At 44.7% G+C, this 27,698-nt stretch overlaps 1 protein-coding gene across 1 annotated transcript in view; it reads left to right on the top strand.

Annotated features, from left to right (window-relative positions):
- Nucleotides 1-27,698, top strand: part of LOC122787719 (WD repeat-containing protein 62-like) — a 1,689,893-nt gene that overhangs the window by 292,266 nt on the left and 1,369,929 nt on the right. The window contains exon 4 of the mRNA XM_044054617.1: nucleotides 2,877-3,014. Coding sequence (XP_043910552.1) covers nucleotides 2,877-3,014 — 138 coding nt within the window. The remainder of the gene's footprint in view (nucleotides 1-2,876; nucleotides 3,015-27,698) is intronic.

Here is a 27,698-nt window from a genome sequence, read left to right as displayed (position 1 = left end):
TAGAGCAGCCTCTACCTCTGCAGCCTTTTTGAGAGATGTGCCTACCAAGGACATTCTAGAAGCAGCTACTTGGTCTTCTGTCCATACTTTCACAAAGCATTACAATCTACCTTTGTGTTCTAATTCCAGGGCTGGTTTTGCCTCTGCAGTTTTGCAGGGCCTTCTTACCCACCCTTAATCTGTGATCCTTCCTCCCCCTTTGTCTTTTTCCTGGGCTTTGGGAATCAACCCATATGTGAGGACTGCAACTGTGAAACATGAAGAACATAGTACAGTTGTGTACACTTACCATAAATGTAGATGTTCGAGTGTGTTCACTGTTGCAGTCCTGGTTTCCCACTCTCCATTCCCCCTTTTTTGCTAAGGCACAGACTCTATATATTTTTATTTTTTGTATGACGTGTCCAGGGTGCTTCCTTCCTGGGTTAGCCATCTTTAGGGGGCTCCTGACAGTTAAGGCAAGAAAAACTGAGGAAATGGTATCGGCTGTCTCCCTTTATACCTGACGTTCTGACATCAGTTTTACAAAAGGCGGCAGCCAACGTCATATATGAAGGACTCTGGTATTTGGGCCGACTGAGGGCTACCGGGAGCCGGATAACCCATATGTGAGGACTGCAGCAGTGAATACACTTTGAACATCTACATTTATGGCAAGTGCACACAACTGCACTTTCTTTCACCTCTTCTCTTTAGTTTGGCCCTAGTTGTGCAGAAATCTCTCAACCCTTAAGTCAGTCCCCTCATGGCCCTGGATTTGCCAACAGGCCTCAGATGTGTTGGAACTTGTTCCTTCCAGTGAGCAGGCCTATGCCTCCATGTGAGAAAGGTTCTCTGTTTGGGCAGAATGGTACCCTATTCTGTCCTGCCCTGGTCATATAGTGTGAGAGTCTTACCTTCCTCAGACGTCCGTGATCTTAATCATAGATATTTCATGATCAGGGTGTGTGTGCCTTGTTTGTTTCTGCATATGACCTTGTGGCAGGCAGAACTGTGGCCTAGCAGTCCGTCATTTCCAGAAGGGAGTATATCTCCAGGAAACTAACTTCATGGTAGACAAGCTTTCCAGTCTGCCATTTTGGGTCTGTTAGCTCAGCATCATTGAAGATCATCGTTTCTGGTGGCTGTCATCTGTGCATCTCATAGGAGTGTCAGGTCAGTATTTATAGGGTATAATATATGGCCTTTCTTACTGATAGGGTATCTATAAAGAAAACGTGTACTTTCTCTTGAAGGTGGCTTTGGATGCTTTTGTGAACCAGTTACTGAATTTTGATGTATTCTTTGCAGCTACAGAAACCAAGACAGGGAGGGCCCCTCATATCCATAAAGTGCATTGTTTGATATTCCACACGAAGAGGATACACACATTTCAGAATGTGGGCCAGCTGCTCATATCCTTAGCTACAGGGAGAGAGAAGGTCTTGCAGTTACCAGACAGATGCTTTACAAGTTGTTTGCCAGCTGCATTGTCATGGCCAGCTCCCCCTTGTCAAATGCTATAGACAAAACCTATTTGACTGCAGTGCTTGCTTCAAGAATATCTGTACTGCAGTCATTTGTGATCTGACCACTTCATCTTTGGTTCATTTCTTCAGGCATTGTCTCAGTGAAGTCTGAGTTGGGCTGCTTTTGGTCTATGCCATGGGACTTCACAATCCGGACAGACCTCATCCTCTTTTTCCTATGCTGGTACTGCTTGAAACTTGGCACAAGCTAGGACAGTCCTCAAAGTTAGATATGTAGAAAATGTGTACATAGGGTATTGATAAATAGTCGTCCCAGTTAATGGATGAGTAAGTCCTTCCTGCTTATCTCCCTATGGATGAGCGTCCCTTCTTTCAACACCTGCTTTCGGGGTTTCCTGTAAGGTAGGTAGGTGTAAGCCTTTGTATCACTTGTTTAGTAATGTGATATTAAATTTATATTGCTTGATTTACTTGTGGGTGCTTGCTAGTGATGAGGGTGAACTGGTGTGCTTTGGAGATGTGCACACTTGTCTAGCTCGCCCATTACATCTACAAATATAATATTTTGCCAAAAAGAATGTCAGATTCAGATTGATGGAGAAGTGGTGCACAATTTGGGGCCTGTCAGAGGTACCTGTAGTAGATAACTGATATGGTGAGAGCATATTTTTGTATATCCTGTTGTAAGAGGTTTTGTGAGATCTGTTAGTATATGCCACAGAACTGTTACCAGCTCTTGACCATAAAAGCAGCTTGATTGGTCTATCTGCTGGACCCCCCTTTGATCTCCATTACATTATTGCCCTTTTATTTTATGTTTATTAAAAGGTGGCCTGCTACCCCTTCTCACCTTTAATCTATTGTTGATCTTCTGTTTTTTCTTCCTTGCAACATTGAAAACTATGTTGCGAGGATTTATATTTAAAAACCCTTTATACGCCACAGACTGCCTTATAGCTGATGTGCTTAATAGAATGACCTTATTTGGAAATACTTTGGATTTTATCTGTTGGATCATCTCCTTTTGCATGAATGTTCTATATTTATTAAGTGCGGATGATTCCTGAGTTGGGGATATTATGGTAACTCTCCTTTGCACTCACATGTCTGAAATTGTAGATTGATTTGAGTAACTCTTAAGGCCAGGTTGATGAGCCATCCATCTGGTACGTTTTGGAAATGGAGTAAATTAATGTATATTGCACAGGCAGTTCAACTTCTGTATAGATTTTGATTTGATCCTTTTATATAGAGCAACTCTGTGAATTAAGTTGATTAACAGAATTAACCTAGTACATCTCTTCTATCAGCAGTAAGCATAGATTCTTAGTTTAAGAACTAGTATTTGAATTGGTTCTTGTATGATATAATGGTAATCAAGTGTTTTTTTTTTATCTGAACTCTTAGAAAAATTCTATTGTGGCTTCAAATAAGGTGTCCAGTAAAGTAATGGCAGCGTCATTCACTGAAGATAGTAGCTACTTTGTGACTGTTGGCAATCGTCATGTAAAGTTCTGGTATTTAGATGCATCTAAAAAGCCACGGGTAAGTAAAAGTTTTTTTTCTAAATTCACACAGTTAAGTTAGTGTTTTTTTTTACAATATAAATAATTTCATTATCAGACAAGATGTGTTTTTTCACATACCAGTATTGCATGTATTAAGGGATTTTGTAAGCGGATCAATAGATCTGAAGTAGTTAACATCATTTGATCAGCAACCTGTGGGTTACGGATCCGACACGGATCCGAGGCGGCAGCATACCAAGCAAAAAGATCCAAGCTCCTCCCCCTTACCCATACTACACTGCAACCTCCTTCCAATCCTCAGATCTTGTTTGCCCAGGCTTTGCCAAGCACGGGATTCTTAGAGCTCCAGGCAAGTGTAGCAATTTTTTTACTTCAAACTTTTGTTTTAGCCTACGTTTTTTGTGTGTGCGTGCATTTTAGTACCTTTCTTTGGGTGTTGTTCTCCCTAGCCCTTATCTTCCCCTTCATCTTTGGTAGTTATTCTCCCATTACTAGGCCCCTATTTTTCCCTCTTTCAGGTGCGTGTGTGTGGCTCTGTGTGTGTCTTTAGTATGGATGAAAGTCATAAAGTGACTTTTTCAAAGTGCTCTGAGTGTGGCCATAAGCTGTCGCCAGTGGATGGTCACACTCAGTGCGTGATTTGCTTGGGGGTTCTGCACCTTTCTTCGGGCTGCCAGATTTGTGCGGCCTTCAACCCCCCTGAGCCTTAAGGGATAGGAGGAACAAGCTGATTCTGGCGGGTCTTCTACCTGCAGAATCAACATCTCCTTCCCTCTCTGTAGCGACAGCCATGGCTGCCCAGCCAACCGGCCCTATTCCCCTTTCTGGGACTCACCCCCCCCCCCCACCTTGTCTCAGGGAGAAAGAGATGCCAAGAAGGATAGAAAAGAGAGAAGGGAGAGAGAGAGAGAGATAAAGAAGCTGCAAGCGGCAGGCTGAATTGGACCCCTTGGCCTCTCTCGCTAAGGTGCTCTCCTCCATGGAGTGTCCAAGCCTTCCTCCGCACGGCTCCATTCGCCACTTTTCCCCCCAGAGCCGGAGGAGGAGACCCGACCAACCTCGGTCGTCGTCGCGTCCGCAGCTTCCTCCAGGTCTACTCGCAGCATTTCGGAGGCCGATATGGACCAGATGATGCGTCGATTCTTGCAAACTCAGCTGCAGATGGGAGTGTTGCTGCCTTCCCCCCTCTGGGGGGGGGGGGGGAGTTCAGCTCCACTGTTTGCCCCGATAGCTCATTCTCTGATCCACCACAGGATTTCGGAGTCTTCGGATCCGAGGAGCCCTGGAACCAGGGGGTCGGCACTGATGGTTATTACTACCTCGACACCGGCCATGCCCTCGAGCTTATCGGATCCGAGCTCTCGGAGCCAAGAGCTGGGCATTGGATCCAGGGGGGTGAGCGTGTCTTCGGCTCTTTGCAGTCAGAGCACACCATCCCCTCAGGTCCGACCGCTTCTGCTCCGGCACCGATCCCCTCATCGGATCTGAGGGCCCTGGCCACCTGTCTTAGAGAGGCCGGTTCCCCTTCGGCATTCGATTTGGTGGAGAGGGTTGGTCAGAGCACACCATCCCCTCAGGTCCGACCGCTTCTGCTCCGGCACCGATCCCCTCATCGGATCTGTGGGCCCTGGCCACCTGTCTTAGAGAGGCCGGTTCCCCTTCGGCATTCGATTTGGTGGAGAGGGTTCTCTCTGGAGGATCGAGACCCCTCGCTCTTTGCTCAGGGTCCGCCCCCGCTCCCTCGCAGCTCACTTTGTCTTCCATCATCCAATCCCCCCAGGGACAGCCTGTGTCATTGACGCTCTAGCCAGTCCTCCTGGAGGAACATGAATTCGTTGGTGAGCCCCCCTCAGACAGTCCCCCCGAGGAGGTCCCTCACAAATGCCTGTGCAAAAGGAGGCACTTTGACTCCCCTGAGTCCCTCACCGAGGATACCGATTTGGAGGAAGGGGAGGTTTCCCCCAAATCACCCCCCGACAACGTCTCCTTTGGAGACATTATGGAAATTCTCTGCCAAGGTGGGGGGGGGGTGATCCACCCAAAAATCCTCCTCAGACGAGTCTGTATTCCTGGAGGCGTTCGACACAGGCCCATCTACCTCCTGGGTGTCGTCCCCCCCCCAGCCAACCCCCTGGTCGACCTGATTACCGCCAGGGTGTGGAAGGAGCCGGACACTGTAGAGCCGATACCTAGAATGCCTGATAAGGTTCTTAGTCCCCCTGCAGACGGAGCTTTGTGGAGCAAGCGTTCCCTGGTTAATGCCATGGTGGTGGCGGCGGCCACCAAAAAGGAAATCTCCCTGGAAAGTTCTTCGGTCCATCCCCCTGACAAGGAGCCTCAGGCAATGGACCGCATTGGAAAGCGGACCTTTGCTTCAGCTACCTTCTCTATAAGGGCGCTGAATTACTTGGCCCATGTAATCAGACTGCAGTGGGACCTGGTCAAAGAGAACACTGAGTCTTCTCCAGAGTCCATGTCGGCCGTGGATAAACAGACTTTCTCGGCTCGTATGGCCACTCTTAAGTCAGTGTCTAATACTTCTATGCGGCTACTTTCCCATGCCATGGAGGGAGCCGCTACAGCTAGCGGGTCCGGTATTGCCTTAAGGTGTCATGCCTGGCTTCGGCTTTGCGATTTCTCGAAACCCTTTAAGGCTCCTTTGCGAATGCACCCTTTGACGGGTCAACCCTCTTCAGGAAGACTGTCCACGAGACGCTGGTCCAGAGCGAGAAAGACGTGGAAAAGACCGTCAGCCGTCTGAGTATGCTTCTCTACCCCTCAAAGGTCCTTCTCAAGGAACCAGCTAGGGCAGAAGAAGATGTGGTCCTGGAAATCTCAGCAGGCCCGGAATGCTCAGGACTCCTTCTCCCCCAGAGGCAGAGAGGGACAAGGTGGACGCCGGCCGAGAGGCAGAGGGGGATCGAAGAACTTCGGGTCATGGGAACCTTTTTCCGACCGACACAGCAACCCTGAGGGGTTGCCCGACTGCTCCTCTCTGGAGGCAGTCGGGGGTGTTTTTTGAGGCACCTGGCTTAATGGGAGTCCATCATGACAGATCGCTGGGTGCTTCAGATAATATCCAGAGGCTATTCAATCCCCTTCATAAACAAGCCCCCTTACTCAAGGCGCCTCCCAGATGTCCCACCCACTCAAAGGGAGGCCGCGGCTTTGGAAATAAAAAAGCTGTTAGAAAAAAGAGACATCCAGCATGTGCCCCCAGACCAGTCCGGATCAGGCATCTACTCCAGGTTCTTTCTGGTGCCAAAAAAGATGGGGGCTTAAGGCCGATTCTTGGCCTGGCAACAATGAACCTTTTCGTTGCCAAGGAGAAATTTCGTATGGTCACGATACAATCCATCCTGTCTGTCTTGCAGGAGGAGGACTGGATGTGCTCCATAGACCTCAAGGATGCATGCTACCATATTCTCATGGACAGATAGTCCAGGAGGTTTCTCCGCTTTCGGCTAGGGGCCAGTTATTACCAGTTCAGGGTCCTACCCTTCGGTCTCACCACAGCCCCCAGGGTGTTCATCAAGGTCATGGCAGTTGTAGCAGCCCACCTGAGGCTGCAGGGCATACAGGTCTTCCTGTACCTAGACGACTGGCTCCTCACCGCCCCCACCAGGCATTTACTTTCTCTAGCCAGGGATTTCTTCCTCCGGATGTCAACCTGGTTGGGGATAACCATAAATGTCAAGAAGTCTTTCCTCCAGCCTGTTCAAGTGTTAAACTTCATAGGGGCCAGGATAGATACCCTCCAGGCCAGGGCCTTCCTAATGTCAGACAGACTTCACAGCATGACTCTGCATGTGCTAGCCCTCTTTCAGTCCCCTGCTCCCCCAGCAGAATTAGTCCTGAGAGCTTTGGGCTCCATGGCAGCAGCGATCAGTCTGATTCCTTACGCTCGTCTGCACATGAGGGGTCTATTCTACACCACCCTGTAGACTTCCCGATTCCCCTCAGCAGGCTTTGCAGGAACTCCCTCATGTGGTGGCTTCAATCTCGAGCCCTTCGGGAAGGACAACCTTTTGTTATGTCACCACCCCAGGCCACAGTGACCACAGACGCCTACTGTCTAGGGTGGGGGGGGGGCATTGTGCAGGCAGGACGGTCCAAGGCACGTGGACTCAAACCGATACTGTACTGCATATAAATGTCCTGGAGATGAGGGTTGTACTTTTGGCGTTGCAGGCCCTTCATGCCTCTCTTCCTCCGGGACTTTTGCTATACAGTTGGACAAAATGTCAGTGTTCTGGTCTATCAACAAACAGGGGGGAACCAGGTCTTACCCCTTTTGCCGAGAAGCCATGAGAGTTTGGGAGTGGGCGATCTCCACCAACCACTTTCTTTTAGCAACGCACATTCTGGGTCGGTCCAGCATACTGGCGGACAAGTTGAGCAGAACTATCCTCTCTCCTTATGAGTGTCTCTGAATCCTTGTGTAGCGGAACAGATCTTCCTCAAGTGGGGTCTGCCTTGCTGGGATCTCTTCGCATTGCCTTCCAACGCGAAGTGCAGCAAGTTTTTCGCTCTAATTCCTCCATTGGGAGAAGCCCCCAAAAGCACTCTAGTCCATGCTTGGCCACCTGGTCTTCTTTATGCGTATCCTCCACTTCCGCTTATGACAAAATTTCTGTAGAAAGCTCGCCGGTTGGGGAGCAAGATTATTCTCATAGCCATATTCTGGCCTCATCAAGTCTGGTTCCCCTGCCTGCGGTCTCATCTCATATCTCTACTCTGGATCTTGGATCCCATTCCGGATCTGATTTCTCATCCCTCGGGAATGGCTCCTCCAAACCTGGATGGTCTCAAGCTCTCAGCTTGGCTGATCCAGTTCCCCTAGTTGCCAGGACTCCAGTATCTCTTCCCGAGTCAAGTCTATCCTGGTGGCCGGTACATAAACCCTCTACCAGGATGATTTACAGTAGCAAATGGAAACTTTTTTCAATTTCGGCTTCACAAAAGAACTTGGATCCTTTCACCACTCCTATTTCAGCGGTACTGGAATTCTTGTCTCATATTTTTCAGCAAGGAGCCAGCTCATCTACTGTGGAGGTCCAGCTGGCTGCCATTTCCCATTTTCATATTGGGGACAACTTTGGTTCCCTCGCTGCTGCCAGAATTTGTAAGACCTTCCTAAAAGGCACTTTTCTTTTGAGACCCCCTATTAGAAATTCATCCCTGCCGTGGGATCTGACCTTAGTTCTTCAGGCATTAGTTGAGCCTCCCATTGAACCCGCAGCTTCCGTTGATCTAAAGTTCTTGTCATGGAAGACTGCTTTTTTGGTAGCAATTACTTCAGCCAGGAGAGTGTCGGAGCTTCAGGCTCTCTGTATCAAACCTCCATACCTTGTGTTTCATAAGGATAGGGTATCTCTCGGACTAATCCCTCCTTTCTCCCTAAAGTTGCTTCCAAGACGAACATTAATCAGTCCATTAATTTGCCTGTCTTTTTCCCTAATTTCCAGAACAAAGGAGAATATAAACTTCATTTGCTGGATGTTCACAGACAGTTACATTTTTATTTGCACAGGACTGCTGTCTTTCGTAAATCTGATCAACTTTTGTCTCCTTTGCTAAGCCTTTTCTAGAGAAACCAGTTTCAAAGGTGACTCTCGCCAGGTGGATTTCGAGTTGTATCTTACAAGCATACAGAGAGTCTGGCTTACCAGAACCAATGGGAGTTCATGCTCTTTCTACACGTTCTATGGCAACGTCTGCTGCATTCTGGTCTAGAGTTTCCCTGGACGACATATGTTCAGTGGCTACCTGGGCGTACTCTCACACCTTTATCTCTCATTGTAAACTGGATCTGGTGTCTAGAGGAAGGGCTGCCTTTGGCTCTGCAGTGCTCTGGAATATCCTTCCTTAAGGGCCTTCCAAGATTTGGGTAGCTAGGGACTCTGTTCTACAGGTTGCTGATCAAATGAAGTTAACTACTTCAGATAAAGAAGTTATGTACTCACCATAACGTTCCATCTGAGTAGGTAAACTTAATTCGTCAGCAACCGTCCCTCCCTCCTTCCCCCTGACCTTCATGGTTATTTAGCTGAGCTCGAGGTTCTGACTTAATGAGCTTTACTTGTCCTTGAGTCAGGTGTCTCAGGTTGTTAGTTTGTTTTGTTATGTGCAGGTGGCAAACGCGATCTGAGGATTGGAAGGAGGTTGCAGTGTAGTATGGGTAAGGGGGAGGAGCTTGGTGCTCGGATCTTTTTGCTTGGTATGCTGCCGGCTCGGATTCGTGTCGGCTCCATAACCCACAGGTTGCTGACAAATGAAGTTTACCTACTCAGACGGAACGTTATGGTGAGTACATAACTTCTTTTTATTTGTCCACGTCTACCTCTACACATATGCTGTGTTTCTTGTGCTTGACCTGCATTTTCTGTTGTCTAATATCAATATTTTGTAGGTATTATTTTGCCAAGGTTCCTCCAGTCTAGTTAGTGCACAACACTACATGCCATATCCCACAGCTAGCCTCCACTTGGCTGTTTGAAATGAGACAACGAGTCCTGGAGTACTGTCCGTCCGGCCCTTTGTTTCCTTCGGGTGCTGGGATGCACATCTTGATTAACAAAGAATTCATCTTGAGCTAGTCCTTAGCTTCAGTTAAACTCTGGGTTGGGTGAGGCACCTCTTAGGTTCCTACTTCGTGGGGGTGCATCTTAAGGTTTGTGTGCCACACTATCTTCAAATGATTGTCTGGACCCCTTGGTCTACCAGCTTTATCAGAGCTTTGGCCAGCTAACATCTACCTGAAATCCGCTGGATGTATAAATGAATTTAAGTACACTTTTATCTGCTCTTTTGCATATAGTACTGTATTTAATTTATTTATTTGTGTTTTTCACTGAATATTAACTCAACTGAAGATGTGGCTGTTTCTCTACAGAGTACTTTTTAGAATTTCTGTGTAGCCATTGATAGCAGTGGGGTAGTTTCACCTCATCACTGACATTCTGACTTGCCTTATATAAGTGGTACATTTTGAGTTATCTCTGCTTAATATCAGAGCTTTGGCCGGCTAACATCTACCTGAAACCAGCTGGACGTATAAGTGAATTTAAGTACACTTTTATCTGCTCTTTCGCATATAGTACTGTATTTAATTAATTTGTGTTTTTCACTGAATATTAACTCAACTGACGTTGTGGCTGTCTCTGTACAGTTAGTTCCCCACCCACCCTTCCTGTTCTTGTTTTGGTATTAATGTTGGTGGCTTTGAAATTTCCCGCCCCTCTTGTAGATTTGTATTTGGATACTCCTTCTGGGCCCATCTCATTTGCTCACTCAACTGAGGGCAGTGAGATCATATTCTGATTTCAGGCACTCCTACTGTGTACAAAGAGAGCATTTGGGAAGGACAACCCCTGTAGCCTCTTAATCCTACTCTGTTCCCTCCCTCAAAAAAAAAAAAAAAAATATATATATATATTTCATTCAGTTGATCTTACTGTAACTGTCTTAGTTGCTCTTCTGTGTGCTGTTATCTCTTCAGTCACTCTTACTCTGCACTTATTACTGCTTGTTAGTAGCCTTCTAATTTACTGCATTCTGCACTTGTTTTTTAGTCATTTGTTAATTTAATTGCATTGATTTGAACTGTATTTGCCGTAGTGTTGCTACACGCTCTGGTGTGCTGGCCTGCACTACAATTTGAATTGTATTTACTGCTGTTTTAGCTGCTTTTCTGTAACAAAAAAAAAAAAATTCTAAGCATGTTTCCTGCCTTTCCTGTAACTAGTCAAGTCCAGATATAGACTTGCTGTATCCAGGACTGTTGGTAAGCTTCTGAGCCCCCCAAGCCTTTCTGTGTTGGAGGGAAGACTTTTAGCTTATCAGTGGGAGTGGTAAGCACTAGGTAGTCTATCACGGGAAGAGTGGGTTTTGGCCCAGAAATTGTAGTTCATTGGCCATTTGGGCAGTTTTTCCATTTCTTTCTACTTTCTGGTTAAGAGCCCGTTTTGCGTTTGGTCCCCGCTTTTCCTATAACTAGTGTAGTCCTTCTACAGATTTGCTGTATGCAGGACTGTTAGTAAGCTTCTGAGCCCCCCACGCCCTTCTGTGTTGGAGAGAAGCCTTCTGGCTTATCAGTGGGAGTGGTAAGCACTAGGTAATCTGTCTACCACAGGAGGAGTGGTTTCTGGCCCAGAAATTATAGTTTATTGGCCGTTTGGGAAGCTTTTCTATCTCTTTCAACCTTCTGATTTAAAAGCCTGTGTTTGTGCTTGTTTCCTGCCTTTCCTGTTACTAGTCTAGTCCAGGTACAGATTTGCTGTATACAGGACTCTTTTTAAGCTTCTGAGCCCCCCAAGCCTTTCCGTGTTGGAGGGATGCCTTTTAGTTTATCAGAGGGAGTGGTAAGCATCAGGTAGCATATCTACCATAAGAAGAGTGGTCCCTGGCCCCAAAATTGTAGCTATTGGCTGTTTGAGCAGTTTTTTTCCATCTCTTTCAACTTTCTGGTTTGAAAGCCACACTTGTGCCCGTTTCCCGCCTTTCCTATGACTAGCCTAGTCCAGTTACAGAGTTGCTGTATCCAGGATTTGTGGTAGGCTTCTGAGCCGCCCAAGCCTTTCTGTGTTGGAGGGAAGCCTTCTAGCTTATCAGTGGGAGTGGTAAGCACTAGGTAGCCTATCCTCCACGGGAAGAGTGAGTTTTGGCCCAGAAATTGTAGTTTATTTGGCTGTTTGGGCGGTTTTCCATCTCTTTCAACTTGTTGGCTTAAAAGCCTATGTTTGTACTTGTTCCCCGCCTTTCTTGTAACTAGTCTAGTCCAGGTACAGATTTGCTGTGTCCAGGACTCTCTGTAAGCTTTTGAGCCCCCCAAGCCTTTCTGTGTTGGAGGGAAGCCTTCTAGCTTATCAGTGGGAGTGGGTAAGCATTAGGTAGCCTGTCTACCACAAGACGAGTGGTTCCTGGCCCAGAAATTGTAGCTATTGGCCGTTTGGGCAGTTTTTTCCATCTCTTTCAACGTTCTAGTTTAAAAGCTGCAGTTGCGGTTGTTTACCACCTTTCCTGTAACTATCCTAGTCCAGATACAGAATTGCTGTATCCAGGAATGTTGGTAAGCTTCTGAGCCCCGCAAGCCTTTTTGTGTTTGAGGAAAGCCTTCTAACTTATCAGTGAGAGTGGTAAGCACTAGGTAGCCTGTCTACCATGAGAGGAGAGGTTCTTGGCCCAGAAATTGTAGTTTATTGACCATTTGGACAGTTTATCCGTCTCTTTCAACTTTCTGGTTTAAAAGACCACATCTGTGCTTGTTTCCCATCTTTCCTGTAACTAACCTACTGGGTAGCACTAGAAAGCCTTAAACTGATACAAGCCTTCTACCTTAGAAGAGAGACTTTGGAGTGATTAAGTATCAGTTTTCTGTACTTTCTTGCTGTACTTAACTGTTTTCTGCCTAAACGCAGATTTTCCAGCGTTTATTGTGATTTAAAACCTTGTTTTTTCACATATTGTACTTAATTTGACTGCCTGCACTTTTAAAAAGTTTTTTGTTTAAATAATTTAACTGTTGCAGGCTACACACTAAAGTGCGATAGCCTTTTCTGATAGTTTGTAGTCATTAAAGCTGTTTTAAGTGTATTTTTTACTATTTATGCCTTATCTTTTCAAATAAACAAAATAAAATCCCTCGTTTCCCGCCTTTCTAAACTAGTATAGTCCAGTTTTCAGGCTACTGCTGAATTCAGGGCTGTGATACTAGTTTCTGAGTTGCCCATATTTTACTTGGATAGAAGGAAGTTTCCCTCTGTTGACCTGTGAGAGAGGGGAGCTTTGAGCAACCTGTCTGTCCTTGGAGGAGTGGTTCCAGCCCAGAAGTTAGTAGTTTATTGGCCATTTTGTGCTAATTTCTATCTCGTTCATCTCCCTACAATAAAAAAACACGTTTACACGGTTTTGTGCACCGGGCAGTGCCGGTTAGCTACGGTTAAATTATTCCCGGCTCCACTAAGTCTCCTCTTCAGTTTTTCCCCTGAAACTAGACTGACTCTCACCCTAGGCACTCAAAAAGCATCTTACAGCCCAGAACTTGCTCAGACCTAATAGCAAGCATTAATATACCCTGATACTGATTGCCCAGCAAGGCAAAGCTCTTTATTCACTCCTCACCAACCAAGCAACTAAGCAGCTCACCCTACTATTCAAGCATGACCAAAGGGCAACATCAGGTGCTCTCTCCAGTCCAGCTGGTGAATCTGGGTAACCTGAGGCAATGTTACAACTGCCTCATGTACACAGACAACCCTCTCCTCCTACCACAAAACACTAACATATGCGAGAGATGCAGTTATACAGCCAAACTGGAAGCTAAGCTGTCTCCACCCAAGATTGGAACAGACTGTCAAGAGGAGAAGGTTAACACTTGCACCACAACTCCAGCTGCACATAACAGCACTGGCAAAAAATACACATAAATACACAAAATCACACTCAGAGACTCTAAATAAAAACCTGAAAAAGCATCAGAGACCTCCAAAGCAGACACCCAAACAACCTGCACTTCTCGTCACAAACCAGACAACACATAAAATACAAAATCAGTGTGCCGCACAATAACAGCCCTTAAGGTGAAATAACATAGCTAACACACTAGTAATAGGTGACTTTATAGTCAGGCACACTGACTTCCCACTCACTAGGCTGGACAAGCAGAAGGTTACTGTTATCTGCCTGTTGGGAGCCAGAATTTGCCATATAACACAAACACTCAGGTCACTCCAGAACAAGTACAAATATGACTCTGTCATTGTTCATGTTGGTGTGAATGACCTGAGACGTACCTCCCTAGACTACATGAAAAGAGACATGAAAGAGCTGTCTGATCATGTAGCCCAGGCTGGTATGACCCTGACCCTGAGTAGCTTTCTGCCCTCACCAAGAATGATACCTCAGTATAAAGAAAAAGTGATCAATTTCAACAATTGGCTAAGCTTCTGGTGTCATTCAAAGGGGATCCAGTGTCTGTCAATCTGGGACGACATGCTCAACAAGCCACGTTGCTTCGCAAGAGACGGCTTGCACCTGTCACCCCTTTTGAATACTGGCCAAGGCTCTTGCTGCCCCCATAGTGCCTTTTTTAGGCAAGGCTCAAAAGTCAAACCCACCTTTGTAAACAGCACAATTAACAAAAAACTGAGGGTTATACTACTCAACGCCACGAGTTTAAATCTCAAAATGCATGCACTCAAAGCACTTCTCAGTATGGAGAACGTTGACATCTGTGCAGCAACTGAAACCTGGTTCAAGGCTCCAGAGAGCACCCCAGCACTACCGGGCTACAACTCATACCACACGGACCGAAACACAAAAGGAGGGGGTATATTCGTATTCATCAAGGATACCTAGACCTCCGGGTTAGTGGCGCAGCATGATACCTCTGAGATCATCCATGTGCAACTAACATTGGGCAAATCTGTAATGCAAATTGTGGCTTGCTACAGATCATCCGCCATGACTCAGGACTACCACTCCACCTTTCTGGAGACACTGGAAAACATGAATGTCCTACCGAACACCCTGATATTGGGCGATTTCAATTGCCCTACCATTCACTGGGAAAACTACTAGAGTACAAATTCCCAGGCCCTGCGCTTTCTGGAATTCGTCAACTCAAACGCCCTGGATCAGTTGGTAAACTCCCCGGCCAGAGGTGAAAACATATTGGACCTGGTCATCACCAATATGGGCGACAGGTGTTCCACACTGGATGTCAACCCGTCACTGGTTAGATCAGACCATAAACTAATCACTCTGGATGTCACACCACCACCCCCAACTAAGGAAACCACAGTAAAAAACTTTTATGAAGCAAACTTCAACTTACTTAAGACAGAGGTGGTAAGTTTCACAGCCCCCACGCTAAAGGATAACGCTGCCCAAGATGCAGAAACCTTTACATATGCACTGTGAGCACCTACAAGAATGCATGGATCATGCCATCCCTAGAAAAACCAAGACTCCGTCCTCTAAGAGAAGGAAACCAGTTTGGTGAACCCCTGCAATAGACAGGCTATACAACAGAAGGAGGAAACTAGTTCAGAAAAAAAGCAAATCCCAAGAAGGAAAGACATCCCTGATCAGTATCAGTAAGAAACTAAGGTCCCTCATGAAATCATCCAAGGCTAACTTTGAAAGAAAAATAGCCTGAAATCATCCAAGGCTAACTTTGAAAGAAAAATAGGCAAGGATTCAAAAGATAACCACAAAGCCTTCTTTAGCTATGTTAAGAATTTAAGTGGCAACTCGCAGATATGCACTGAACTAGTGCAAAGTAGCACAAACTATACTGAACCTACTGATATTGCCAACATCCTGGCAGATAGCTTCAGTGCAAACTTCACCCCCCTCTCACCTCCAAAAGGGCCTGCAACAATACCGGAAAAGTATAGTGTCCCAAATATCACAGACGCATAGATGAAAACAGCCCTTTCAAAAGCCAAAAACACCACGTCAATGGGACCAGATAGTGTCCCAGGCTGCGTTTTGCACAAACTGCAGAATTAACTAACCCCCACCTAAACACGCTGTTCAACCTCAGCCTCTCCACAGGCTACGTGCCAATAGAATGGCGCACAGCAACGGTTATTCCTCTCCACAAAGGAGGGGCCACAACTGACCCTGGTAACTATTGCCCCATAAGCCTGACTAGCCTGGTCTGCAAGGCTACGGAGCGCATCATCATAGAACTCAAACACTTGACCCGACCCAGTTCGGCTTTAAGAGCAGATCATGCCTACTAAACCTGGTTGACTTCTTTGAGATGGTCACCAAGGCCATAGACTAGGGAAAGGTGGTTCAAACAGCCTACCTTAACCTTGCCAAGGCTTTCGACACCATTCCCCACTCTGGTATTGCAGAAAAACCCACCAGCCTGAACATAAACCCCAACGTCACGAGATGGTTTGCCAACTGTGTTACAGACAGAACTCACACGGTAAGAATAGCTCTAAACCAGTCACAAGTGGTGTCCCACAAGGCTCGGTCCTGGGACCCCTACTGTTTGGCATATACTTCTCAGAAGTACAGGCAAACACAGGAGGACTGTGGCTAACCAAGTTCGCCGATGACTGCAAACTGGGATCCATAATTGACTCTCCGGCCGACACGGACATCCTCCAAAAGAGCCTTTCTGAGACGGACACCTGGTGTCAAAGTCATGGCCTCAAGCTAAATGCCAAAAAATGCATAGTCATCCCGTTTGGGAAAAACAAAACACCCACGAATTACCACATAGGTGGCAGAAGAGGTAATAAGAGATCTGGGGACCCAGGTAGATAGTAATCTCTCCTTTGACAATCATATTGCCAAAGTAGTTAGGAAATCCTATACGACCCTTCTAATTACTAAAGGGTTCGCATCTAGAAATAGAGGTTATAGTGCCCCTCTACTCGTCACTCATTAGACTCGTCATAGAGTACAATGCCCCAATTGGGATGTACCTCACAAGACACTTCCAGCAGCTGGAAAGACCACAAAAGTACCTCACCAAGAGGTTTCCTGGCCTCGAACATATGTCCTCTGCAGCTCGACTGAAAAAACTCCGGCTGTACTCCGTGGTATATCGCTTACTCAGAGGTGATCTCTGCCTGACTTACAAAGCCATGTGCAACTCAGAATTGATGGACATGCTCCACCTAAAGAAATCCAAGTCACTACGAGCCACATGCTCTAGTGAGCTAAACCTCGCCACAACAATAAATAGAACATGCTGGAGGGATAAATTCCTGTCACAGAGACTCCCCATGCTTTGGAACAAAATTCCAGATTACATCAGGCAGAGCCCCTCATTAACACTCTTCAAAGAGAAACCTTGACGAGTGGATGGCTAACAGAAAATACACCCCTGGGATCACTTCATTGGCTCTGCTTGACAGAGGATCATTCAGTTAATTAATCAATGGGGTGGCGGAAGCCGACACACTCTGGCTAGGCTTATAAATGCCCTCGGGCAGATAGCCTAGTATCTTTTTATGAACCCAGAGATTAGCTCCTTGATTCACCAGTTGTGGATCAGGAGTACTTGGGATAAAGACAATTGGTAATAAATATGAGACACTGGCATTTTCCTACTTATTTGCTAGAGACGAGAATTTAGGGAATTGATACTGGAAATGATTTGAAAATTATTATTGAAAATCAAAACTTCTTCAAAAGGGGACAGCTAGTAAATGAGGTAAAATAAAAATGGAGTTTAAAACATGGTAGAAAGATAGATATGGAGGAAAATTAATAAGAATTTAGGGGTTTTTTTAAAGGTTAAAGTATTACAGAGTAAGGGGACTCTTGAAGAACAGGAGCAACTGCATGGTGGTAAAAGGAGACTAAGAGAATGTTTGTATAATATACATGAGGTTAGAAAGGTTGCTGTTAATCAGCTATATTTTTATAATAATCCCAGAGCAGAAAAGACTTGGGCAACTGAAAATAAGAAATTGTTGTTGCCAAATTTAGGGAGCCTATAACACGAAAACTAATCAGAGATCCTTTTAGATGTACTAGAGGTTTGCAAAATTTTATAAAATTTTGTATAAAGCAGAGGAATGTGAATATCCATTATCTGTTACTTTTCTTGAATACTTGATTATGCCAAGGTTTAATGGTAGAGGAAGTGCAACAGTTAATAGCTAAAGTAAGAAGAGATGAGCTAAAAAACATTGACTATACTATGAAACTCTATTCTAATTTTATTTTGTACATTTTTTTACCATTTCATGGGTTGGCAAAAGCCACATCACTATGGCTAGGCTTACAAATGCCCGAGGGCAGATAGCCTAGTACTATACTATGAATCTATGTGTAATCGGTCAACGGGGAAGTCTCCAGGAAGAGATGGTATTCCGGTGGAAGTTTGGAAGCTGGGAGGAAAAGTGATAAAGATTTTGGAAGATTCTTTTTAACACTGTTTAAAAGGGAGTGGAGATGTACCAGCATCGTAGAAGAAAGCTCTATATTACTCAGAGAGCAAAGAAAATTCAGACTCAGCTTCATATAGACCAATTTACATTTTAAACAAGCATTATAAAATGTTTATATCTATATTAACTAAGAGAATGGAAAAGGTCTTGTCAAAAGTGATAGATGTGGATCAGTGTGGTTTTGTGGAGAGGATGGAACATTTGATATTAACAGTTATGATCTGGAGGAAGCAGATTGCAAGAATACACCGTTGCTGCTGGTGGATCTTGATGCAGTGAAGGTATTCAGTAGAGGCAACCAAGATTTTGAGTAGGACAATGGTAGCAGTTGTGAGCCATGATAGAATAATAGGTTTAATTTGGAGGGTATATGCAGGGTCAGAGGCACGAATTAAAGTGGAAGGGTTCCACTCCAAGAAGCTTTGTTCAAGCAGATAAAACATGCAGTGGTGTCGTTTTTTTACTGTTGTTTCATATTTAAAGCCATTGGTAAGGAAAGCAAGGGATTCTCCAATTTAAGGATATAACTATGATGGTAATCAAATGTCAGCATTATTCGCAGATGATTGTCTGGCAATGAGCCATTTCCTGTGATTCAGTGGTCCAGGGTTTTATTCAGACAACCTCCATTGCCTAACTGTGTGACTTGGAGCAAGTCACTTAAGCAGACAGCGCTCTCTGGCTGAGTCTGAAAAAGGTCCACAAAGATCAGTGCTCTACCCCAGAAAACAAATACAAGTAAGACAAATAAAATGTTTTGTACTTGATAAAGCCAGAAAAGGACATTTCATTGTTGTAGAACATTGTAAGACAGTTTCCAGTTATTGTCAATATATAAAATTAACAAAAATAAAACAAAAGTTATAGCTGCAAACTGTGTACGTACATATAAATTGATTTATTAATATCCATATTTATGAAGACATGAGATTAGGCATTTAGGTGTATGGATTAAAAAGGATTCCATTGTGGCAGGTATGGGAAGATACTAAGCAGAAGATAATACAAAAAGTCTGAAGTTCTTGATTAAGGATGGTAAGCTATAAGAAGTGAACGTTTTTGGTTCCTTTATTTTATTGTATAGCTCTGGTGTATTTTAATCAACCAGAGAAAAAGGTGGACCGTAATTAATAAAGAGTTGAAGGAATTTATTTGGAAGGGGAATAGGGCAAGAGTTAAGTGGGATATGTTGATTCTGCCATAGCACAAGGCAGTTTAGGATTTCCTGATTTGAAGAGAGACTTTAGGGCTAGGTAGTTAAGGCTTGTATATATGACAGAAGGAGAAGGTTTTCAGTCAAAGTGGGAAAGGGGTAATGATGAAATGTGGAAAGTTTGAAAAGTAAGAAGAAAGTATTTTGGATGCAAGCCCTTGAGGCGAAACAGCCAAAGTGTTACTTTTGTAGTATAGCTGAAAGTATTCCAACAGAACAATGGCAAAAGGAGATTTTACTGATGGGAATGACTGCAAGTAGAGGTATAGAAAATGGGCAAGAAGGGGCTGGAATTTAGTAGGGAAAATCAGAAAAGGAATCCGGAAAGGAAAAGGAATAGGGGAAAAATAACTAGAGAGGGAAAGGTAATAGAATGGGATGAGGACAAACAGAAAATGCAGACTGCAGAGCATATGCATTGAGAAACAAATAGGGGGAGTGTTAAGTGAAAGACCAGCTCTGACAGTTTTTAATTAAGACTTTTAACAGTAGTTGTAAAAAGGGATACTTAGTAGGGCATATAAAATGATGAATGATGGCTATGAGAATCACTCGGAGAAGGTTAGAAAAGATTGGAAAACGAGAATGGAAAGGCAATATACAAAGAAACAATGAGAGGCCAGGTATGCAACAGAGTCCAGAAAGTTTAGCATTTTTGCCTGCAAGTGTCTGCATAGGTATCTTAATAACCCCGAAGCAGACTTCAAAGAATTTTCCACAAGTGGATAGCAAATGCTGGAGATGTGAGGGGAAAGAGAGGGATGTTAACTTGGGAATTTTTTTTTTTTTTTTTTTTCCAGAAGTGTAAGGAGTTGGCAGATTTTAAAAACTCTCATAAGTGTGTACTAGGCTAATGGCCCTGGAGCCTTTACAAGCCTAGCCCATAGGATTACCCTGGCATCGTGCCACCCGACCTTAGTTCCTTGTGCCTCTGTCGAGTAGAGCCACTGGAGTGATCCCCGGAGTGAATTTTCTATTTCCCATCCACTCATCAGGATTTCTCTTGAAGAGGGCCAGTGAGGTGCTTTGTTTGACATGAGAAGTCTATTCCATAGCATGGGCAGTCTCTGGGTTATGAACCTGTCCCTCCAGCACGTTCTGTTGATTGTGGTAATGAAGTTGAAGTCTCTGGAGCGTGTGGTGAGGAGGGATTGGGATTTCTTTAGATGTAGCATTTCTAACAGAGCTGGGTCAGACATGGCTTTGTAAGTCAAGCAAGTAAGTAGGCGATATGAGACGGATAATAGTTGGATTTTTCTGAGTCTGTCTATATAGGACAGGTGTTTAAGGCTAGGATCCTCTTTGTGATGTACTTTTGCAGCCTCTCCAGTTGTTGCAGGTGTCTAGTGAGGTGCATGCCAAATGGGGCATTGTATTCAATGACTGGCCTAATGAGGGAAGAGTAGAGAGACAATGACCTCTTCCTGGATGCAAAACCCTTAGTAATGAGATGTGCCACATAGAAGGACTTTCTGACCACAGTGGTAGTGTGGTGGTCAAAAGAGAGGTTGCTGTCAAACTGTGTTCCCAGATCTCTTATAACGCCTTCTGCTTTCAATGGACTACCATCGATGAGAAGTGTTTTTTTCCCAAAGAGGATAACTACACATTTTTTGGCATTGAGCTTAAGACCATGGTTCTGACACCAGTCGTTGCTCTCAGTGAGGCCTTTCTGTAGGATGTCAACATCATTTCAGGAGTTAATATAGGCTCCCAAATTGCAGTAGTCTGTGAAGTTTGTCAGCCAGAGTCCCTTTGTGTTGGCCTGGATTTCTGCACAGTAGATACCAAACAGGAGAGAACCCAGAACCGATCCCTGTGTAACTCCACTCATGACTAGTCGGCAGTCTGATTTGGAGTCAGCTACTTTCACACTGTGGGTTGTATCTGTGAGCCAGTTTGCAACCCACCTATTGATATAGGGGTTGATGCCTAGCTTAGTGAGGTTTTCTGTGATCCCTGAGTGGGGAGTGGTTTCAAATGCCTTGGCCAGATCAAGGTAAATTGTATGAACCACCTTGCCTTCATCCACAGCTCTGATGACTAACTCAAAGAAGTCGACCAAGTTGAGCAGGCATGATCTACCCTTCACAAAACTAAACTGTGTGGGATCCAGAGTTTGGAGATTCCCTATATCCTTGTTTATTAGGTCCATGATGATGCGTTCCATAGTTTTACATATCAGACATGCCAGGCTAATGGGGCGATAGTTCCCAGGGTCTGAAGTCGCTCCTCCTTTGTGGAGAGGGATGACTGTAGCAGTGTGCCATTCAGTACGGACAAAGCCTGAGGTGAGGCTGTAATTGAACAGGGCACACAGGTGAGGTGCTAGTTCACTCTGTAGTTCATGTAGAACACAGCCAGGGATATTGTCAGGTCCCATAGAAGCTGTATTCTTGGGCTTAGACAGTGCTGTTTTAACCTGTGCAGCAGTAATATTGGGTGCCTGTCAATCTACTGGTATTGTGATTGGTCTATGGGGGGAATAAAGTTGGCACTGAATCTGCGATCAGTATATTGGCAATATCTGTTGGCTCTGTATAGGAGGTACCTTTGTGCAGTAGCTCAGAGCAAATCTGGGTATTGTCGTGGAGGTTTTTTACATAACTATAAAAGGCCTTGTGGTTGTCTTTACTATCTGCTGTAAGTCTGTTTTCATAGCTAGCTTTAGAGGATTTGATGAGGGATCTCAACTTTTTGTTGAGGTTGATAAGGGAGTTTTTCCAGTCTTGGAACTTCACCTTATTCCGCATCAGTTTCCTCCTCCTGTTGTAGAGTATGTGTATGGCTGGGGACCATCAAATTGGCTTCCTTTTTTTTGGAAGAGAGCATCTTGGTTCTATTGGGTATGCTGAGATCCATGCATTTGTGTACGTGTTCGTACAGTGCATTAATGTATGAATCGGCAGTCATGCAACTATTATCCATTTGCATGGGTGCCGTGAAGTTAGCCACCTCTGTTCTTATGAGCCCAAAGTTAGCTTTGGAGACGTTTTTCATGGTGGTTACCTTTGTGGGGGGGGGGGGTGCGAGGGATGTGGATTTCCAAGGTGATTAGTTTGTGGTCGGATCTAACCAGGGAGGAGTTTGACTGTTGGTGTAGAACAATGGTTGCCCATGTTAGTAATAACCAGGTCAAGGATGTTGCTACCTCTAGTGGGGGTAAGAATGAGCTGGTCCAGGGTGTTTGAATTAATTAATTCAAGGAAATGTTGGGCAAGTGTATTGATTCATGAGTAGTTTTCCCAGTCAATGGAGGGGTAGTTGAAGTCGCCCAGCATGAGAGTGTTAGGTTGGACACTAATATTCTCCAGGGTGCTTAGGAACATGGAGTGAGTATCTTCGGACATTGTTAGGGACCTATAACTGGATATGACCTGAATCGCTGTCTTATCCTATGTTAGCTGCACCTGAAGTATCTTTGATGTGTTATTGTTGGGCTACCAGTCTGGAGGTGTGTGCATCCTTTGTGAATACCACCGCCTTTGGAGCTTCGGTCCAAGTTCTGGGGCCAAACGGTGTGGAATGAGTTATAGCGTGATAGTGCAGGGGTGCTTTCTGCTGCCTTGAACCAGGTCTCTGTTACAGCAGAAATGTTGATGTTCTCCATTTTAAGGAGTGCTTTGAGTGAGTGCATTTGGAGATTTAGACTTCAAGCATTGAGCAGCATGACCCTCAGATTGCATTTCTTTGTAGCTGTTACGGTGGTAATTTGGTCTTTGGAACAGCGCCTGAAAAAGGCACTATAGGGGTGGCAAGAGCCTTGGCCAGTATCCGGATGCCCAGCGGTGACAGATGCAGGCCATCTCTGGCAAAGCATCGAGGTCTGTCAGTCTTGACATCCCAAGCAGACAGATACTGGATCCCCTTAGAATGACACCAGAAACTTTGCCAGTTGTTGAAATCAATCATTTTCTGCTTGTACTGGGGTATTCTGGGTGATGGTAGGATGCTGCTTAGGTCTAGGGTCGTACCTTCCTGGGCTTCATAATCCAAGAGCTCCTCCATGTCTCTCTCTTGAGTACTTCATCAGAAATATTAGGGGAGAAAATGGTTGTAACTAATGAATGATTCTTGTGAGTTGAGATAGTGGATCTGAATTGCCTGGACATAGCAAGGTCTTAAGCTTAATAATATTGGCTGCCAAAAAATTGCTAGAAAATGGAAATCAAAATTTAAACAAATGTAATTGAAGTACTGAATATTGTAAACGAGGTAAAAGAACTGGAGGTGGGATCTTTAGAAAAGGGAAGGAACAAATTACACATAAACTGAATTTATGGGAACAAAACATGCAGAATAATGTTTGAGGAGGAGGAGTGAGGTGTAAGGGAAGGCAGGACTTGATCCATCCGTGTAACGGAGTGAATGATAATTGTTACAATACATTTTTTTAATGTATGAACAGAATGAAAAACACTTACTATGGTTCTATTAATGTATGTGTACCTATATCATTGTTTATGTGATTTTAATAAAGGAGTTTAGAAATGAATGCATATATTTAAAAAAAAAAAAAGTGCTGGGTTGGCAGATCAGTCCATGCCAGCAGAGCTTGTTGATTGATTCAGACTCTACTGCTGCTCGATGGGTCCAATGAAGCTCTGCATATGAGTGAGCAGCTTAGCGATGCTCAGTTTCCAGCTGTTCTTGGTTCAGCAGTTGGTTGGATGTCTTTCATCTTATTTTGGACCAGAGCAGTAGCTTCACATGGTGAATCTGTTATGTGGACTTACGGATGGTCTGCCTGCAGGAGATCATGTCATTGCTGCAGCATGAGGTGAGTGTCTTTGTATGACTTTATATGATGTCCCACTGTGGACCCACAGGCATACTCCTTCGTTTCATTGTGGGTGTGTAGTACTTCATTACGAAGTGCTGCTGTTTGAGTTTTTCTCAGCACCCATAGCCTTCACCAATTGCGTGTGGTGTCCGAATTATTGTAGGTGAAGGGATTCCGTTTTCTTACCTAGGTGGTTAGCTTCTCACAGCCCCAACCTGGGAATCCCTGGAGGAAGACCTGGTGTGTGCTCTTCAATGGGTATAGTCCCTAGGGGTCACCATAAATTGGAGGAAGTCCTCTTCTACCCTGACCCAAAGAAGCCTTCACTGAGCCAGAACTGAATACTTCACTGTCAGTCATTTAACTTGTGTGTCCCTCAGTAGTTGTTGGGTTGTTGTGATTTGGAAAGTCTTCCTAGACCTTTGCCTGAAGGATGCCCTTCATAGGGTATAACTGGGCACACACCATGGTTGGTCCATCCTGCACTTGTATACGATGGAGGAGGTCTTGGCTTTAGACTGTAGAGTGAGGATGCAGCACAGATGCTGCTGTCTTGTATACCTGGTGGCAGCACTGATCCTTATGGTGCTTGTTTGCATTATCTAAGGATGCAGGTGTTAAAGTAATCTTTGAGGTGTCCATAGCTTGAGGGTCACTAAGTGCTCAGAAACCTGTTTTTGTTGTCGGACCCTTGTTGCTGGACCTTAGGGTGGTGGCCTGTACCCATGAACCCATTCCTGCAGCCTAATCCATCCCAGATTTTGGGGGCAAATGCTGCGCTAGTGGGACAGGGAGCTTATCTAAGCTTCCACATGGTGCAGGGAGTTGGATCTTCCTGCTGAGCAAGCTGCACATCAGCAAGTTGGAGCGCATGGTACTACTACTGGCCCTTGCAAATCTTAGAGAGAGCTTATGAGGACTGTCCTCATCCATACAGACAACCAGCCAATTATATGGTATATAAATCAGCGAAGGGGCACAAGGTCTGATATGCATGGAAGTAATGATGCTTATCTGGCATACTATCAAAGATGAGAACATCCATTCAGCAGTTCATATCCCAAAGGAAGCTGGTAGATGCTTTGATCTGGTTTCATGTCTTTTGGAGCTGAAAAGTCTGTGTGCAGCAGAGCTAGGCAACAGTAGCTGTAGATATGTTCTCTTTCCTGTGGCACAAGAGGTTTCCAACATTTACACTGATTCCAAACCTCACATTAGGCGGGAAAAAAAATCATTCTATTTACACCATTCAGGCAATGAAGAGACTCCCAAAATTATTGCTCTTAAGAGAACCAAACATTTTTATAGGGTTCAAGATTCTGGTAAGCTCTTTTACAAATATCCAACAGTAGATCCTTCTGTAGTGACCATGGATTCTATTAAGGGAGGTGGAATGGTTCCAGGATAGAATTTTCCCCAGTGAGAGGACAGAGACACTTGACTATTTGGAAAAGAAAGTATACACATTGGGAATCCCAGCCTTCAAAGCACTGAACTGTCAAACCTCCATGACTTGAATTTCTGAGAGGAACTCTTGAGTCTTAAGATGTTGTAAGGGGTGAGTCTGAGATGAAACTCTCTAAAAGCTTCTTTCTCTCTTGACCAAAATCAATAGTGCCAGTGTAGCTTGGCAGGCATATCATCAAATGTGGGTGTGATGCATTGGATTAAGCAGATAGCACTACTGTCATGAAGTCTGTCATCAGGAGGCATGCCTGGCTTAGGCTTTAGGTGCATCTCCTTACTGTCCCTTTAGCTGAGGTACTGGTCTGTTGGAGTCCCATATCAATACATTTCTGAGAAACTGGAGGAGAAGAATAACCAGTTAAGCAAATGCTGCAGCCGCTATCCCCAAGTATAGGAGGAATTACCTCCCTAAGCAATGGTCTTCCTACTGGAGGCACCCGGTATCCCCAAGTATAGGAGGGATTACCTCCCTAAGCAATGGTCTTCCTACCGGAGGCAAGGAGGAGGGAAATGACAGAAAGAAAGACTGCCTGTAAAAGAAAGGGAGAGAGTGGTAGATTGAAAAAGGCATGGAAGACCCAGGTCCCTATGTATATCCAAATACTTTCTCAGATATGAAGCAGGAGCTGCCATTATCAGCTTACTACCTTACCCTTTGGTTTAACTGTTATATTCCGTATTTATAAAATGTTTGTCACTGATGATAACATTGGAAGATCATGGATATTAACATATATCCATGTTTAGATGTGACTGTCTCATTCTGGCTTAATTCAGTGAAGGGCCTACAGGGGGGTCTTTGACTTGCACCTTGGAATGCTTTCATATCCTGACTTTGTGTCAACTTGCTAAAATCCTCTCAGTCTATCTCTGCCTCTGTCTGTCTCCCCCCACCCCCCTCAACATTCCAAAATCCAGTTTGATTCCATGTAGGTCAGTGGTGTTCATTGGTATTCTCCTTGATACTACAGAGGGGAAATGTCTCTGCCTCAAGATGAGGTCCAATTCCTTTCTGTCTTTTCCAGTTATATGGCAGTGGAGTACTCTTATGCGACCAGGAATTACTGAGAATTCTACCATTGTAACTGTAGCCTTGAAGGCTGCATATAAAGGGTTTACAGTAGTTCTGAGGAATGTATGACCACAGAATAAACCATCATTTATTTTATTTTATTTAACATTTGTTTACTGGGAAAGTCCAACTGGGCCAGAGCCCATTTTCATTAGAGGCCCGGGGAGAAATACTCCAGATGCACGTCTTTGGAATGTGGGAGAAAAAAACTGAGCACCAGGAGGAAACCCACATGAATGCAGAGAGGACATACAGACTCTGCACAGAAGGCACCTCAGCTGAGATTTGAACCGGAGGACCTCTTGCTGGCAACAATGCTAACTGCTGCACCACTGCAATGCCCCATTGGAAACTCTGTGTGCAGCAGAGCTAAGGAAGGAATTGGAATGATGAACTGCTCCTTGAAGAGTAGTTAAAGAATGCCTTTCAGACAGCCCTTTCCAAATCAAACCTTGACTATAGACACCTCAGACATAACCTTTGGGCCCATACTGTGGATGAAAGAGTTCAGTACAGCAGATGCCTCATGGGAAACAAGAGACATATAAATCTGAAGGAAGAGATGGCAGTTATCCTGGCTGTAAAAAGCTTTTAAGTTATTTTGAAACAAGTTCTACACCTGATTAAATTACCATAGTAATGTGATGTGTAAAGACTGACTCGCTCATTTTGTCTGCAAGGCATCCACATAGGCTTAGGGAGAAACCTTGTAGTCCCATGTGACCCTGTGGGCTACTTGCATTTCCTCTCGAGAGAATGCCTTAGTGGATCTGTTTAACAGTATTTATACAGGCTGCTGTATCTGGATGCTGGAGAAGTAAACCTTCTTAGACTTTGCTGCCCGGAGAAGCAAAGATGTTTACCTCCACTACCCCCATTTGTGAGCAGACAGCTACAGAAATTTTGCTGCAGAGCACCAATCACGTTTGAGCAGCAGATGCATTCTGCCTGAACTGGGCAAGTTTTTTTTCTGTATGTTTTTTCTCCCATACCCTTACTCCTCAAGGTAATTTAGGATATAAGGGAGGTGAGGCCAGCGATTATACTGATTGCTACATTCTGAGGGCAACAGTGGATGTTATTTGATCACTGTTAAGTGTTCGCTATATGTTGGAATTATCCTGTCAAGGATATCATATGCCCTAAGCATGAGACTGCAAGGCAGTGCATAAGAGATATACTGGCAAGAGGATCCTTAATTTTCTTGCCACCATCCTGCATAGTGACATTTTGCTGGT

The sequence above is a fragment of the Protopterus annectens genome, chromosome 1.part0 (genome assembly GCF_019279795.1).
Source record: "Protopterus annectens isolate FY-2018-M chromosome 1.part0, PAN1.0, whole genome shotgun sequence".
Taxonomy (NCBI): domain Eukaryota; kingdom Metazoa; phylum Chordata; order Ceratodontiformes; family Protopteridae; genus Protopterus; species Protopterus annectens.
Note: the sequence above shows the minus strand (reverse complement) of the source record. Positions and strands in the feature narration are given on the sequence as shown.